We start from the raw sequence: 18,712 nt of genomic DNA on the forward strand, positions 1-18,712 counted from the left end.
AACTATTATTTACAGTCACAGAGGCATATTTCATCAGCATTAAAATAGAGATTTCAGCATTTTTCCATTTACACAGCATGCATATATATACGTGTGTGTGTTATCCTAGGCTCCTAAGTGTGTTATTTCATTGTTCATTATTTTGGAAAAAAATCTTTGTGGAGTTGAATTATGATGTCACTTGGAAATACTTGGGTAATCACAAGCATTACAAAAGTGCAGTATAACACAATTTAATGAGTTAGACAGCTAGCCAGTTTAAGACCGGTTAAATATTCTAAAGACAATGAAATTATTTCTGTGCCTATTATCTGCCTGTAACAGTAAGAATATAGTCATGCTACACTGAGAGATGCCTGTGATTAAGAAATATCGGATCATTGTTTGGTATGAAACTTAAATATTTTCCTTGGGAAGGTTTCAGAACTCACCAATTCCGGCAATGTATGAGGGGGCTTCAGAAGGTTATTAAAAATTTGGATGCTTTAATAGCATTTTCCATGAGCTTTTTGAAGTCACATTTATTATGAATTCTGTCCACATGACTAATGAGCTGCAAAAATCGAAAAGTATAGGCCAGAATTTTTAAAAGTTTGTTTTGAAAATAATTTCCTCATTTTTGCCTTCATCAGACAGCAGGAGATTCCCAAGCGCCTCCTACTCCTAATAGCAAAAGAGGAAAGGGTATTTGGAGGCTTGTCTATAAAATTAAATGGACGTCAGAGACATTGTTCTGAGTAAATATTTCCTTTCTAGACTCTTTTCATTACCATAGCATCACACTGCTTAATATACACAACCTCTGTTTCAGTGTCTTCATGATAAGATTATCCAATTTTATCAATTAGAAAATGTCTGTTTTTGCAGACTTAAATACAAATACCTGTGAAAACTCATGTATAACAAATTGTAACTTTACCTTGGCTGGAAGCTTAATATCTACAAGAGAAAAAGACCTACCCTGGTACAGACACATACTGATACACAGTTTGAAGACCCAGTGAAGCTCCATCACTGAATTCTTGGGTTCAAGTGTGCAGCAATGACCTGAATATTTTTAGGGAGCAACTGTTACTAGTACCAATGTGATAATTCTGTGGACTTGAAAAATTTCCACCTTATCAAACACCTGGGAGAATCTCTGCATATTACTTACCCCACCCCAGTTCATAGTCACAAGACATTGCTAATAAAATGATGGAAACAGAAGTAGAAACCCAAACCACTAAAACTGTTTTCTCAAACAACAGATAATCTACCACAAATAAACGAACACATTACTGTATACACGTAAATACATATATGCTTCACTGACAATTTATAGAGAAGTCTAAATTATTTAGGACAAAACATTTGTATAAATATTCAGAGTATGAGTGGCATTTAAAAACACATGTTGAGGCAGATATGCAAAACAAAACAAAACCTGTTCATTTCATTATTCCATACTGCAGTTTATCCCACTAAGTCATGGTAAAAGTGGTCCTATTTATATTGCTAGGGAAATTAAAGTTTAAAAACTGAAATGTCTAAAAATTGCAAGTTGTATTAAAACATCAATTTTATATAAACTTATAGTATAAAAATATGTAAGCAATTAAAAACATTTACATAGACATGATCTCAGCAAAAAGTGTTACTAGTGGCTTCAGTGTAGCATACCCGTTATTGTACTGTCCATTTTTAATACTTTCTAAATCATTAAACGTTGCAAACTACATGAGCAACTATGTACTTCTCAAACACACAACAAATTCACTTTTTGATGACATTTTGTGACTCTGTATTATGATATTTGCTTCCAAATGTTTTTGCCAATTACAAAAATCCCTGCAAAGATGAAGGTTTTGTATGACTCCCTATGATATGAGCTGTATTTTCTACATGCAGAGGTAGAATCTTTGATACGAGGTATGTGTATTCCTAGTCCATTACTTACAGTCACGTGGATCTCTAAAATGGCCAATGGAAGAGTTTCCGTGTGTCCTGAATTCTACTGACGGAGTACTGCAAACCTGATTTTGTCAAACTGACATGGGGGAGGGAATTGTACACACAGGAACAAATGAAGACAAACAAGATAGCTTGAATATACATGCCAAAATGTTTTAGGTTGAATTAAAATAAAAAAAAATGCCTGTGCCACTTTTGTTTCAAATTTGTTTTGTCCAATCTTAAAGATCTGTCAGGTGGCTAATAATAATATATTTCTGTGGTTTTAATGATTTTGTGACTATTCCTAGAAATATTTCACTCATATAAAACCGGGTGCTTTCTACTGAAAAGGGATCCAAAGCCAAGTGTAAAGAAGCCTCTCAGGGTTAACAATTTCAAATGTACAGAATCGGCCCATCAGCTGCAATGCACCTATGACATTTATGAAGGGCAAGCCTCTTGGCGAGGATTTCATTATCCGGCCTATGGAACTCCCAAGAGTCTGCTCCCAATTTATATGCTTGCCTCTTTTTCTCCACTAAACGACATTTCTTCTCTATTTATTCCTTTATACCAATTATACCTTCCACAGGAAGACCCTTGTCCCCTCAACACTCGTGCCTCTGTGAAACCATTGTAAAACAGCTGAAGAGTTTCCTTGGTCACTGAGCGGCTGCGGGTGCTTCCTCTGCATGAAATCATCACAGTATCCGCCAACTGGGTTATACATATTTTCACTTCTTACAAACACTGAATACTCATGGCGCATCAGGTGTGAATGGACATACACCTGAATAAAAAATGGAAATAAAATCTTACTAGGACAAACACCAAGCATTCCATGTTACTATATAGTATACAGATATGCCATATTTAAATGAAAACTGTAACATTTCTTAGTCCTTACTCAAGATATTTTTCTCCTGTGGGAATTGGAGGGAGGGGAATCCCAGACTGTACCGAATTGTAACATAAAATTCAAAATTTTAAATAAAAATTAAAAAGATTTTTCCCTGAATACGATAATAAAATTCAGACACAGAGAAAACCCTTACCCTTTGTAAATATAAATCTATAACCTGTGACATGAAAAGATTCCATCTGTTTTCTCATAGGTATGCTTTATTGATATATACCAACTGCAACTAATGATCTTACTAAAACAGGACAGGAAAACTAAAAGGAAGCGATATTCTCTAGAGACAAACAACAAATAACCATTTGGTGCTTACTTTTTTGCATTAAAGTAAATAATACACAAGTGAGTTAACCAAAACAAGTGCAGTAAGTCAAAATTATCAGTAGGCACTGTCAAGTGAAAGTAAAATTAGAAATTATAAATTAGTTCCCTTTAAGCTTTTACTGATAATACTCATGATGGTACCACTTAAATTTTTTTCTTTCTCATAGCTTGAGGTATTTCTAAAATTAGAAAAATACTGAAGAAATGAAGCAACATATGATTTCTTCTCATAAATAGAACAAGGACTTTTAATCCTTTATGGATTACTACTGGGATCTGTGTCAAAGGCTCCCTAATGCTTGCAAAATTTCTTTGCATGCTAAATCTCAGCTTGACGTCAACGATCCATGAAATGACACCTTGGAGAATTCCTGCCCTGCAATGGAATGATGGTCTCCTAACAGCTTTCAGTCCTTCTGCAAGGCATTCCTGATATGTTTTAACAGTTTTGTCAACTCAGATAATGTAAAAGCCTGTATTCTACAATATGTATGTGAGAGCTAAAAACTCACCTGCAACAACGTGTTTCTTCCCATTTGACTTCATATTATTATATTTTACAGCATAAATACATTTAAACAAATCTAAAAACAGTAAACATTGTTTTGTCCTTACATTTTAGTAAGAAGATACTCCTCTAAATATATTCACAATGATTTACGCTCCTTACTGTGCGGTATAAACTGGTGACTTTTATTAGAGTCAGCATTCTATAGAACATGTAAATGCTTTTACAATCAACAGACCATGGATGTGAAAACCAAATTAAAATCCCTTTTCCCACTAACTTAAAGCAAGTCAACAAACTTGTCAACTCAAACTTTTCAACCATAATGAGGTTTTGTTGCCTTACCTGAGTTCTGCAAAACGTGAGTTATAAACTACTGGGAAATGTGGTCTAGTTTGCCTCATAATATGATTCTTAACCAGCGTCAGTAAATTTTACAGGCAATACTATCGGCACCCTTTAAATTCCAATACTAATTTGATATGTTCAAGCAACACACTATAAATTTAACTTTCATTTCACAACACACATATACCCACTTACACATTCTCTAAATGTTTTCTGAAACATTAACTTTGCTTATGAATATTCACACTTAGACACTGAAACCTCCTCCCGTTCCTACTCCACTCTCGTTTGCTCTCTTAACTCCAAATTATAATCTTAACCAGAAGATCTGACTCACAATACTAAGTTAGGTCCATTTCATGTTTGGCTCTCTATCCTGAACACTCAATTTTCTGACTTACATATTCAAGAGTAAAATAATTTCATTTTTATGTTTCTATTGATAACTTGGATTTTTTTTTAAGATGCTAGAGAGGAAAAACATATAAATACCACCAAAAATCCAGCCAGACAAGCAAGGCAAGAAAAAAGCAATACTCTGAAATTCAATAGTGAATAGCAAAAAGAAAAATGTACTTTTGTTAATGATTCAAAATAATACACGTGTCTAGTATACTTGGTAAAATTAGCATAGGTATGAGAAAATTAGCAATATGGTGAAGTTTGGATTTTACAATCTTGCAAAATTCTTGACATTTACTGCCAGGGGAAAAATCAATTTGATGGAATGCTCTTTGGTCTGCCCTTTGAAATTCACCAATGTTTAAAGGATACTCAGCACCAGAATGATGTGGGATTCTGCCACAAACTGCGCCTGGCTGCTCCCATGAATGTAACTCTAGAACAGAAGAAAAAGAAACAGAAATTAAAGTCTGGGAAAAAGTCACAATTATTTCACAGCTTTATGTCACGAAGTTACCTAATAGATGTTTTTCATTGTGTTCCAACTTACGATTTTTGAATAATTAGCTCATGGGAAATACATAAAAATATTGGTTGATGGTATTACTGTAAACTATAGACAACAGTTTAATACTAGAAGTAATTACATAACTTGCTAAAAGCAATTACTACACAAAATACATATGCATAACCCTTCTAGGGTTACGACAAAAATATACTGAACAACATATGGTATATCAACATGAGCAAATAATTTTTCCAAATCTTTAGTTTTCAAAATCAAACATGATGAGATATCAAACCAATTTTCAATTTCCTAGTTTCAAAATTATAAGTTAGCTTCATATGTAGTTCCTCAAATCAGTGATTTTATTTTCGAAATAAAGGCACTGAATCTTTTTTATACTGATAAATTTTTCTCTACACTTGGGAAGAGTTGTATGTTCAGGTGACCTTAGTTGATAACAAATTTACACAAATACTCATCTGGAATAGTGTGCTTCTAAATTAATTCCCAAAAATATTTTTCTTCTGTTAATAATGCTTATGAAAATTAGGTGCAATACAGTGTTTTTAAAACAACACTCCCCGTCATACTTTCCATTTATTAAAATTTTTAAAACCTGGATAAATATAATAACAGCTCACAATATTAAATACTGGCTTAAACTCTGGCAGCTCGTGTGGTGCATAATTCTATCATGCATAAGGACTAAAATTCTCTGAATGGTTCTCCTTGTTTTCATTACTGATGAAAGAAATCTTATGGTCAACATTCTCTTTTGTTTCTATTTTTGAAATGTGTATTTCAAAATTGAAAAATTAAGAGTTTTAATGGATAAGAGTACCTAACTAGAAGCAAGAAAATTAGTCCTTTCTGGCTTTCATGTTCCTCCTGTTCAGACATGCCAGCAACTCTTTCATTAGTTCGGTATTTTCACATACGTAAAATTGGAAACTGAGATACATCATTCCTAAGGTCATACTGAGGGGGGAAAAAGTGTGTTTTGCTATCAACCCTGTCTCAGAATTCTTGGTTTGTTGGACTGTCTAATTTCACTGTCAGCCAAAGTATAGTGTTTCATCTGATCATATGTTCACATTCATTCACTAAACAAACTTTTAGAAAACCTAGATAAAACTGTCATTTCTGGTGTATTCACATTATAACTTCTATCTGTCTCCATATAAACAAGCCTAACAACAAATATGCTAATCTAATTGCTATAAAAAAAATCCTAAGAGTTTCTACATTGCTAATGGATGACAATATGAAATCAATGAAAAAAATATGCAGCAAAACAAATGTGGATGTTATAAATTACACTTGACATTGATTCTGATGAGAAAGTAACTGACTAGCTAAGGCTGTATCCTTTGCATAGTTACACTAGCAAGGAGAAAGACAAACACAGCCATAAAAGATGAGCAGCAACCTGAGTAGCTACCAATTATTGAGCACTCGTTTTGTGTAAGGCATTCAAGGTTTCCACTCAGTATCTAATTTATTTCTTAAAATTCTAGTACACATGTATTGATAACTATCATTTCACAGAAACAGTAGGCTTGAGAAGGGAAGCTTGCTGATCAACATTCTCACCTTTCTTCTGTATAAACCCTGGGATTGAACTTGGGTCGATTTGACTTAAATACTGACTTCTTTTTCACTCTCTGTATTTGCAGACCATATGATCAGGAATTCCATCCCTGCTGTCTTCTTGTGTTTGTTTACATGAGGAAAATATTTCATGTATTTCATAGATAAAATGTTAACAAAACAGTACTGCACTCTCCCATTCCTCCATTTTTCCCTTAAGTTTTGCATTAAAATATTTTCAATGTACTTTTTAGCTACAAACTTAATCCTCCACTAAATAAAGAAGAAGTGGAAAGACCACAGTCCCAGAATAGTACAGTCAGGGGCTACTTACAATAATCAAATCTCAAGATGTCTACTTAACTAAACTATGGACTCTATACACGTTAGCTCCAGGCACATATCAGAAAACACACATTTGCCTTTTGTGGATTGGTTTCTTTCACTAAATTTATAAGCAAACAATGTTCCTTTGTGTATATACAAATATTCTTTATAATGTTGCCAGTGGGGAGCCAGGACTAGATGCAATCCTGCCGGGAAGGCTCCAGGAATAGTTGATATGAAAATTTACAGGGAAAGAACTCCCCAGTCCTCAGGTTTGACTAACAGATCAAAAAGAGGTGCTTTCTCCCCCAGGCAGGGGAACAAGAACTAACAGACCTAAGAAAGGCATCTGCTAGAGGAACAAACTGTTTATTGGTATACTCCCTCTTATTGTTGAATCCTTAAGTGACCATCTGGTTGTGGTGTCATCAGTCATACTGGCTAGGCCCCTAGGTCTAAAAAGTACAAGAGTGTGTAAAATCCTACAGGTGGTATCCCAGTGCTAAACACAGATACTTTATTTTCTAGGGTTCTAGCAGACCTATTATACCCATTAAAGCTAAAGTTTAATTCTAAACTATACATATAGTTTATTCAGATTACTAAGAGCAATATGTGATTCTAAACAATTGGTAGCTTTAACACACTTAAGAGAATTCTCAAGTAGCTGTTAAAAGTTGTTTTATTTGTGTTACCTGATATGCATGTACATATCCATAAATGAGAATTGCTAAGCTAAATCCTTTTTGAAAATAACGTATAGATCTCACCAGCCTGCTTGCCGCCAGCATTATTAAGGTCAATGAGACCCGGGTGCCCCCCATGTCAGGGGAAGTTATTCTAAATGGCATTAAACTAGCAGCTCGCATTCAAGGAAGAAAGCTGCGTTATGGCCTTAGGAACCTTGTCGGTCACTGCACTAGTAATTGTGGTGCTTTTCCCGTACCGCAAGCCAAACAGCAGGCCTGGGAGCAAGTCATCATTCGACAAGCCATAATAGCTCTGACTGTGCAAAACCCTAGCGCTCAGGTTTGGCTGAGCATGATGTGTTAATAGGTGACCAGAGATGGGTAAGATCTGAAGGACTGGCGACCAACCTGACAGGGATCCCGCATGGCCAGGGCAGGACTCCCCATGACGGGTAAGGTGCAAGTCGGCTGTCGAACAACCTAAGACAGGTGCCTATTAAAGAATAAAAAAGGGGGAGATGCAGCTCCCGGATCCCCAAGGGTTAACCTCACCAGATACGCCTGTTGCACTAATCTTGCTTTTTCTCATACTGGTTGCGCTTGAGAAACTGCGGGCCAATCAACAGGGCACAACGTCCCCCCGCATGACTGATGGGTTCATGTTGACCTAACTGCAACTCCCTGATACATGCTAGACATACAATGGCCAAGGAGCTGGGAAAAACTCCCCAAGAGGAACTAGGCGGGGAATATTAAGGTAGCCTGAGTTCCCAATAAACAGCATTCTTACACGAATGATCCACTCTGTGAGTGTGATTTTTCTTTCTTTCTTTCTTTATTTTTATTTTAACCCTAGTCCCTCCGCTCGGCTCAGGGTATACCACGATGCAGGTGTTGCCAGCATCATGTCACCAATTGATGGTCATTAGTATTTATTCCATACCTTAAGTTTTTTTAGTTGGGTTGTTAGAGGCATAAGGATACGTATAACTCATCTGCTGATTTCATATTTTTTATGTAAATTCTCTGGAGTGGAATGGTTGATTTTCAGATTTCTGTGGAATCTCCATACTATCTTCCATTCTAACTGGGATGAGATAAAACCATGTGTGTGTGTGTGTGTGTGTATGTTCTGTTAGTCTGTTTTGGATTTTCAGGCAGCTAGTGAACTGAACAAGTTTTAATGCATTTTCGGTCACTTGTATTTTCATTATTTGAAAAAATACTTGTCAGTATCCTTAGTCAATTTCTTAACTGGGTTGCTTATTTTGTTATTGTGGAATGTGTCCAGATACTAATACGTCCTGGATATTAATCTTCATCAGATGTATTTTCTCCCATTGTGTTGGTTGCCTATTCACTCTGTTGAATTTCCTTTGCTGTTCAGTCAGGTTTCTCAGCTTGATTCTTATTTGTATTACTACCTTTGCTTCTAACGTCTCAGAAGCCTCACATTTAGATCCTTGATCACTGGTAGTTAAATTTTAGAAGGTATTAGGAGTATTGCATACCTCTGCATGCACAGAGCTAATTATTCCAACATCAATTATTGAAAGGTCTGTCCTTCCTCCAAGGAGTGATTTCAGCTTGTTCGTCAAACATAAGCTGGTTGTTGATTCATTGATTAATTTCTGGAATGGCTAAATTGTTCCATTGGTCCACATGTCTATTTTTGTTCTATTAATAGTCTGTTTTGATTATAAGTGTTCCCTAATGTGTCTTGAAACCTGGTGTTATGATGCTTTCTGCTTTGTTTTTATTGTTTAAGATCACTTTAGATATTTGGGGTTTCTTATTTTTCCATATAAATGTTAGGGTCTTTTTTCAGATCTGAGAAGAATGTAATTTTATGTTGATTAGGATCTCATTGAGATTAGTAAAATACATTGGGTAGTATGGCATTTTGGTGATATTAAATCTATTTCAGGAAGATGGAAAAATTTACAACTTGGGGTTATTTCTTATTTCTTTTCTCAGTTTTTGTTTGTTTTCACTGCAGAGATCTTTCACATGGTGGGCTAAATTTGTCTCAGAACATTAAAATTTACTTTATTATGAATGGGTATAACAGGCTATGTTCCAGCCATGGATTGTTTTCATATGCAGGTGCTATTATTCCTTGTGTGCTGCTTTTGTATCCTACAACTCTGCCAAAATCTTATGAGTTCCAATGATCTCTAGTGAAGATTATACCCACTTAAACCCAGTGTGCTAACATTAACACTACTTGGCAGCCATACAACTTCTTACTAATAAGGTTATTTTCAAGAATGCTAACACTTTTACATGAAGAAACCCACCAAAGCCTATTCTCACATATAATGGAGTAAATGCATTTTACATATTTCTGCTTGAAAACCCATAGCAAACTGAAATGAAACACAATGGATAAATGTCAACATTCTCCACGCAAACTAATATATCTTTGTCAAACTTCATGCTTCTGTCAATAACACAACCTTTCATCTAATGAGCTATGCCTCATTGTGGAGCTATCTGCCCGCCATCTATCATGAAGCCAGCGTGTACAGCCCGATCTGTGTCTGCTGCCATCCTGGTACTTTGACACAACTCATTCTGTATAAATGTGTATCGCATCAGGCTTGGATTATGGGTCATGAAATCTCTCACTTCCAGTCAAATCTTTAAAACACCATTTCCAGTCACCTCACAGACCTTAAACTGTGCAGAAATAATCTCAAACACCTAAACTCAATCAACAGATGCAATTTCAGTGATTTGATAATGTACTTCGTAAAATCAGAAAATATAAAACATGGCATATATGCCCAGATGAACATGACAAGAGTATATCTGATCACATAAGGCAAAAGAGAATTCACATTTGATGTTAACATTAAAACATGCTAGGAGTTAGCAGACCGAAATCTGAATTTGCAGCTCCTTTATAAGTAGAAATAATAACAATATTCATATTGAAGAATGTTACATAAGTAAAACAATCATATACTACTAAATTTAGCTAATAAATTACTTGGAATTTAATACAGACTATAGTTTTGGCCACAGATTTATAAATGTGTATGTCCAAATGAGTTCAACAACAAAACAATGGAACTAATGTAGGATATATGCAAAGAGAGATGATTTCGGAGATAGTTAATAAACAGCGTAATTAAAGGAAGATTATATTAATATAAAGGAGGGATATTAGAATAGGATTTCCAAAAGATAAATAGTAACAAGGACTTGACTAGAGTGGGGATGGAAAACAATACTTTTTGATTCTTATCAGGAAAGAGTTTGAAGGTATAAGTGACTGAAATTCCAAATTAAGAAGATTGTTTCATGCTTTACTTTTCCTTAGTCATTTTTCCTCAGGATAACTATTTTGCTCTTAAACTATTAGTTTAATCCTGGTTATACCATTTAACTTGTATCTCATCATATGAAGATTTATAATTTATAGCATTATTTGCAGGAATCTCAAATAGGTAAAAAATTATTCCTGTCTTAAGAAAAATGACATATGGTATACACAATAAAGCAGAAAATCTTCATTACTTTAAATATAAACATCAAACATGTAGTTCAATTTGGCATAAAGAATTTTAAAGATAAAACAGTATGCTCAAGCAAAATAAAAACAAAGATTACACTGGCCTTCATATAATATTTAAGTGATTTTTCATTTAATTTGAAGCATCCACTTGCAGCTCCATAGCAATGTTTAACTTCTCAAATAAAACTAATATTGACAAGAAGAATCAGTTAAACCACATTATATAAATCTTAGAAAAGGTGATACTTTATATAACTGATGAATATTTTATGAAATTGGTAAAAAAGATTTTACTCCTCTGAGTAAACAATGGGAATGTTAGAAAGTGATTTTATTTTCAGAGGAAGATTTTTAATTTTGTTGAAATTTCCATTTTTGAACCGACTAGTTCACTGAAACTATTATGCAATCTTCTAAAGTTAGAAGAATAAAGCACATGGCTTCTCCTAGTTTTAATTCAAATTTCTACATTATAATAGACTCTAAACTTTATACAGTAGCTATTCTTAAAACTTAGCAGATCTAAATGAAAACATAGTTGTACTGAACAGTTTCATTAGGAGCCCATCTTTGATTTGGAAGTGGAGATACATACTGTATTGTTTCTTCACATCTCAATATGATAGTCCTATAGATGACTATATGTACACGCATGTTTACCTACGCATCTATTGATCCTGTATTTTGCACAAAGGTTGCCTTGCATCAGAGCATGTGATATTTGTCCTTTGGGGATTGGTTTATTTCATTGAAGATAATGGTCTTTAATTGAGACAATTTTGTTGCAAATGGTAGAATTTCATCCTGCTTTTGACTGCCTAGTAGGATCATTAGGATTGGTCCTATTCCATTATGATGGGAATCTTTCAGAAAATCAGGGCATACACATGCACAGATCACGACCATGTGCAGACACTGGGAGCAGGTGGCCATCTGCAGTTCAAGATAAGGGGCCACTGAAGAAACCAACATTGCTGGCACTGTGATCTAAAACTTCCAGGCTTTTATGAAGAGCTATGCTACAGTCATAACATAGGGGAATTCGGTGGGGAGGTGGACTTGGAGCGGGGGCAAGGGAAATCCCAGGGCCTGTGGAATTGTATCATAAAATGAAGTACAAATAAAATAAAAATAAAACAAAAAAAAAATAAAGAGAGAGAGAGAAAAGAAAAAAAAAAAAACTTCCAGGCTTGAGAAGGGAAAAAAAAAATGTTTACTATTGAAATTACCAAATCAGTAATATTTTAGTATGACAGCACTAAACTAACAAACTAATACACAGTCCGACTAATGTAGATCACCACAATTCTGCTGAATTCTTTGAGCATCAGGATTGATGTCCTTGTTAGCTTCCTTTTGAACATCTAAGCAGCATGATATTTAGACACTCCTTTTACATGTGAAACTAATTTTACATGTGAAAAAATATGCAAAATAATTTGGGAAGATACATAATAAAGCATCATATTGTCTTAATCTGATAAACTGGGAGACTATTCAAAGTAAAGTGTTAAACTCAATCTTTACATCTGAAATGGATGCAGATTACATGTCAATAAACAAGATTTGAAAATATTAAAAACACCCTACCATTGTCATCAACGATTCTAAAATACTCTAGAAAAGTAAGTTTCTTGAAAATGCCAAATTTCCTAATGACCAAATTTTCCTAATGACTAAAAAATATCCACCTGATTAACACAGAGAAACTTGCTGTCCTATAGTGACTGAATTTCAATGTTGGGTGTTGGCAGCCAGGCTGAAGTGCACTGAAGAATACACTGGCAACAATGAAAGTCAAAAGCACAAACCTTATTTACTAGCTTACTTAGGAAATAAGATTAGCTGAAGCTACATTTGGTGCGAAGTACAAAAGTTAGGATGGCTGGATGCTTGTGATAAACTTCAGGAAAACACATTGTGAAGTAGGATGAATCAATGCCTTGTTTCACATTTTTCACAATATTTTCTTAGTAATAGTCTGTTGAGCCTAATAATAATGGGGATCCACGAGGAAGAGACAGTTTAAAAGAATGAGGGTGGAGGTTCTGGAGAAAGAAGAGATTGGTGTCCTTGAGAAATCACGTAAATCCCTTACAAACAGTGACTAGACAGAAAAACAGATGCAAGCAAATGGATAGGAAAATGGTAATCAGAATGATTGAAGACACCCAGGCTGAACATAATGATGTGTTTTTCCAGGTCTGAGATGTCGGTGTTACAGTAAGTTGAAAGTGTTTTGAGTTCTGAAGCAGTCACAAGTGAGAGGATGAGGTGGCATGCATTGGGAGGTGACAGGACTGGAAGATCAAAAGCAATGATGTGAAGTCAGTGTACTACAGGCATCTGTTAGCCAAAGACACACATGCAGGACACCCTCATTTTTCTCAGAACCACACTTCTAATCCTATGAGTGCACTAGACTAGATGGCTATTTGTCAGACACTGTCTGAACTGATAAAGACAAACAGATGCAGACAAAGTATTTAATAAATTCAACACACAACCACTGCGCACCATTGTAAAGACTAGAGGTGACAATCATACAGCTGATACTCTATTGAATGGGGAAAAGTTCAAGTATTTTCCTCTTAGAGCTGGAACAAAACAAGGATGTTCACTTTTGCCACTTACTCAATACAGTATTGGAAGTTTTAGCAAGAACATGGGAGGAAAGAAAAGGACCTTAAAAATAAAAAGAAGTCAAATTATCTACGTTTGCAGATGACATAATGCTGTACATGGAAAAATCTAAAGATTGCACCAGAAAGCTGCTATTGTTGATAAACTGATTCAGTAACATTTCAAGCTACAAAACAAATGTGCAAAGAATGGATTTTCATATGCTAGTGATACATTCATAGAAACAGAGATCCCATTCACAATAGCCCCCCACTCACATATTTAGGAATAAATTCAACCAAAAAAAACCCCCAAATTTTTATCCAGAACACCTGTTAAAGCTATAATAATTAAAACAGCATGATACTGGCCTAATAACAAACATACAAATCAAACAAGCAGAATGTAGAGCCTAGAAATTAATGCACATACATAGAGCCAGCTGATTTTTGATAAAAGTACTCAAAGCATACAGTGGAGAAAGTATAATCACTTCAACAAATGTGTTGGAAAAACTGGTTATGCAGAAGAATGAAATTAGATTCCTACCTCTCACCATATATAAAAGTCAACTCAGGTTGGATCAAATGCCTACATTGAATACCTGATTCTTCATTCAGAAATTCAAGTAACTGGAATAAATATCCTTTTCATTTCACATTTTCTGATAGGAAAAAATAAATCGCCGAATAAAACAACTTTGCTCATTTAATGTCTTAAAGTGTTACAAATCTGTTAAAGGGGTAGGCAGGGACAGAGACAGAGGAGGGGAGGGAAGGAAGGAGAGCAGGGTAGGACAGGGAAATAGGGAGGAAAAGAGAACAAAGATGGATGCAAATTCAGGAGTGATGGAGTTTTCCAAATGCTTTTTTTCAACATTACTTATATAATAATACTGATTTCAAAATCAACAGCTCAATTTCAAGAAAGACACAGTAAAACTGATGGAGAATAACTTAGTTAAAATAGTCCAGAAAAATTATTGGAGTAAAAGAGTTGGAAGGTATAATATGTTTTACCTCTACATAACATTACTAATGAGGCTCAAGTCTCTTGCAGTTAATGGCCATAACTCGCCCCTTGCTATTTCGTCCACAGCACCCGGAATAGGATATCACAAAGGAAGACAGCGACTCATAACTGAAATCAGTAAAGCTATCAGCAGGTCCTCAGCACTGCAGTCTACATTAAACCAAGTGTCACACATTTGTTTTCAGCTTCAAAACCAGTGATCGAGTCAAAGGTCCTTCTCCCCATCTATGAGTTAGTTACTAAAGGAAAAAGCTGGTTAAATAAGAAATCTAAAAGTTGTCTATTCATCCGGAATTCTGCTAATCTCTTTTCTGAAACCCCTACCTCTTGAAGAAGGCTTTCATTCGAGAATAAAACAAGCAGTTTAAATCTGCATAAAAGTAATTCTTCGGACCCGGCGGCATGGCCTAGCAGCTTAAGTCCTCACCTTGAACACGCTCCGGGATCCCACATGGGTGCCAGTTCTAATCCTGGCAGCTCCACTTCCCATCCAGCTCCCTGCTTGTAGCCTGGGAAAGCAGTCGAGGACGGCCCAAAGCCTTGGGACCCTGCACCCGTGTGGGAGACCTGGAAGAAGTTCCTGGATCCTGGCTTCGGACCGGCATAGCACTGGCCGTTGCGCTCACTTGGGGAGTGAATCATAGGATGGAAGATCTTTCTCTCTGTCTTTCCTCCTCTCTGTATATCTGACTTTCCAATAAATAAATAAATCTTTAAAAAAAAGGAATTCTTCACTCCCACATATTCACTACAAAACATTCTTAAGCCTTTTAGACACGAAAGTTAAAGAGTGAACTATTTTTCCAAATTAACGAATGTGAACAATTATCTTCTCAGAATCATAAGCACAAAAAATTTCAACATCACTGCTCTGGAACTGCTACCTCCGCCTCCAACTATGCCTATTACTGGTTAACCACACACGGTGAAGTACTTATCAGAAAAGAAAAAGTTCATTTTGTTTCTCATTTTGTTTTAAATTTGAAATAAGTAAGTCTGGCACCCAGAAAGAAAAAGGAAAGTAGGAAGTCAAGATCATTTCTATTCTGAGCATATCCAAAGAATAGTATTTGCTTTGAACACTACAGTTGCTAAGAAAAACAGTGACAAAAAGAAAGGGAACACAGTTACAGGATGGTGAGGTCTGAAAAGCTATGGGCCTTGAAAACACTTGTAGGTCTGGAATGAAGTGTCTAGAATAAAGAGGACAGTGTCACAATCCACCTCAAGCACTTATTTAGCTGAAATATGAGCCATAAAAGGTTTTTCTTCCGTGAAATGTCCAGGAAAGGGAGAAATTACTAGAAACCATCTAAAAAGTTTTTAACTTAATAGCTTCCCAACAAACAGGTTTCTACAGCTAAAATTGACATTATTACAAGAAGGCAAATCCCTACTTCCCCCAAATTCTTTTTTGTTAAAGATTTACTTATTTTTATTGGAAAGACAGGTTTACAGAGAACAGGAATAAAAGACAGTGAGAAAGATCTTCCATCCACTGGTTCACTTCTTAGCCAGAGCTAGGCTGATTCAAAGCCAGGAGTCAAGTGCCAGGAGCCTCCTCCAGGTCTCCCTCATGGGCGCAGGGTCCCAAAGCTTTGGCCCAGTCTCTTCTGCTTCGCAGGCCACAAGCAGGAAGCTGGATGGGATCCCGGCCCATGCAAGGTAAAGATTTAACCAGTAGGCTCTTGTGCCGGCGCCCATTTCTAAATTCTTTAGGAAAAGCTCAATTACTCTTATGTAACATGGATGTTGTGAAAGTATAGACTATGGTAATTTATAGAGAATTTGCCAACTGTAAGATCAATGCACACTGTAGAAGAATAAATGCCAACATTAAAAAGTCTACAAAAATAAGCACCGACTGCCTTTGAAATCAGAGTAACTTTACCCTTGCACACTAGATTGGTTCCTTACATAATTTTTCTTCCATTCTGATCACATTGCCATTATCTTGGTAGCAGCCTTAATAACCTGAAATTCATCAACAACCTCTTAACTTATCTGTGAGAACTAAGACCAACTGTGTCAACATGACTTAGCACTCTGCCCAAGGAAATCTGCCTGGCAGAGATAAGATTATATGCCAAAGAAACAACCTCATTGTTTACTTCACCAAATGGCTATCTATCAATTTATCAGAGACAACAGTCCAGTCTTCTGGACAAACAGCTTACTTTTAAATTTGTGCTTTGCACTCTCCAGTGAACCTAAAATATTCTGCCACTTGCTCTGCCTCATCCATATCAACTGCCTGCCGTGGAAAGCCTACTTTAAACCGTCTGAGCTCAGATCCCAAAGCTTTGCAAACATTTAAAATCTATTTGTCCCCTGAAAAACAATGCTGATTCTTTTTACGGTAATAGATTCTAAGGCATTTTGTTTTGCTTCACTGGCAGCCTGTCTGAAGACTCTGTGAGGAGTTCAACATCTCTACGCACATAACCATCAGCGATCCCCTCATCTATGAAGGACTGACCGTATCCACTACAGTATTAACTTCCTTTGTAAAGCAATATTTTCAATATATCATGCTATGGTGTACAATTCTGAGTGTGAAAATGCACACTAACAAGACGCCTTCCTCTGTTTTGTGCTGCTGCAATAGGATATATGCAGCTGGGTAACTTCAAAGGAAGTAAACCATTGCCTGTTTGCTTCGCAGTAGTTCTATGAAATAGTATTTATTAATCTTTACTTTTGGTGGATCTGATACCAAAATTCTTTGGCCTTACCAATGTCTTGAAGTGCCTCTTATTCTTTTCATAGCAGTTTCAAAGTTTCAGGTCTTTCATGTAAGTCTTCCATCTCTTTTGGGTCACTCTTTGCACATGCTAAGAGATGGCTTTCTAGTCTTTCTGAATGTGGATATCCAATTTTCCCCAAAACACTGTATTGAAGACCTTCCTATTCCCAATGCATGTTCTTGGGATCCTGTCAAATGTGAGATGACTGTACATACATAAATTATAACCAGGGACTCTACTGCATTTCCGTGCTATTTCTGTTGTACTTATGTTTTTGTGCCGATGCTGTCATTTAACCACATAGTTCTGTAGTATAAAGTCTGCAACTCCTCTGTGCGTCTCTCAAATAAACAAGTAATTGTTTTACGAGGTTGTGTTTATCCTCTCAGATAAGTTCCCAGATGGGACATCCACATTCCACTCAGAGTACCTGAGTTCAATGACTGACCCAGTACATCAATTTAAGTTTGTTCTCACTCTAAGGGTTTGTGGTCATGTCTCAAGGAATTCAGCCCATGTCACCTTTATGGGATTCCTAAACTGAGTACCCAAATGCTGGCCCTGCAAGCAGTTGGGAGCTGAATTAATCAGTGGATGGGCACTCAGTATCTTTCTGAAATAAAAATAATTAAGATACATTTTTAAGTACCATAATAGTGCTTTTAAAAGTTCATGTAGAGTTAGTGGTTGATTTTATTTTGGTACAGAATAATCTTGAAAGCAATGTATGTAAGGGCTTTTAAAAAAATCTCCTGAAATGTAGATAACAACATCTACAAAAATTATTCATTTAAAAATAAATAAAACAGACGTAAAATCTTGTTTATCAAAGTTTGGAAGGACCCTCCTATTGTACTGTTAATTTGTACTGACCCTCCTATTGTAGTGTTAATTTCTACTACACTGAATTAGGTTTTATCAGTGCTTGTATTACTGCCTATCAGAAACTCTATAGTCCTGTAAATTGCAATACCAAGCCACAAGTTATTGCAATGGCTTTACATTCTTATAATACAATTTCCCTATTTTTCCCAATACTTCAAAGAAAAACTGTCATATTCTATGAAGGTCCAAAACTCATTAGAGCTATGAACCATTACTTGAGGAAGCAAGCTGAATTTCTGCATTTTCCTTCTCCTAGAACAAGAATTTTTTAATTCACATAAATCATCTCAGACCACATTACCAGTATTAATATTACATTTTGTAATGAGTTTTGATTTTGATTGCTAACACAT

The 18,712-nt window shown here is 35.7% G+C and overlaps 1 protein-coding gene across 2 annotated transcripts in view; it reads right to left on the reverse strand.

Moving 5' to 3' along the window:
• TUSC3 (tumor suppressor candidate 3) overlaps positions 1-18,712 on the reverse strand; it is a 144,855-nt gene that overhangs the window by 18,866 nt on the left and 107,277 nt on the right. For both annotated transcript variants that reach the window (XM_040966221.1, XM_040966220.1), the window contains exon 7: positions 4,809-4,872. In XM_040966221.1, coding sequence (XP_040822155.1) covers positions 4,809-4,872 — 64 coding nt within the window. The remainder of the gene's footprint in view (positions 1-4,808; positions 4,873-18,712) is intronic.

Source organism: Ochotona curzoniae, unplaced genomic scaffold, assembly GCF_017591425.1.
Source record: "Ochotona curzoniae isolate NIBS_2020 unplaced genomic scaffold, NIBS_Ocur_1.0 scaffold_4505, whole genome shotgun sequence".
NCBI classification, from domain to species: Eukaryota; Metazoa; Chordata; class Mammalia; order Lagomorpha; family Ochotonidae; genus Ochotona; species Ochotona curzoniae.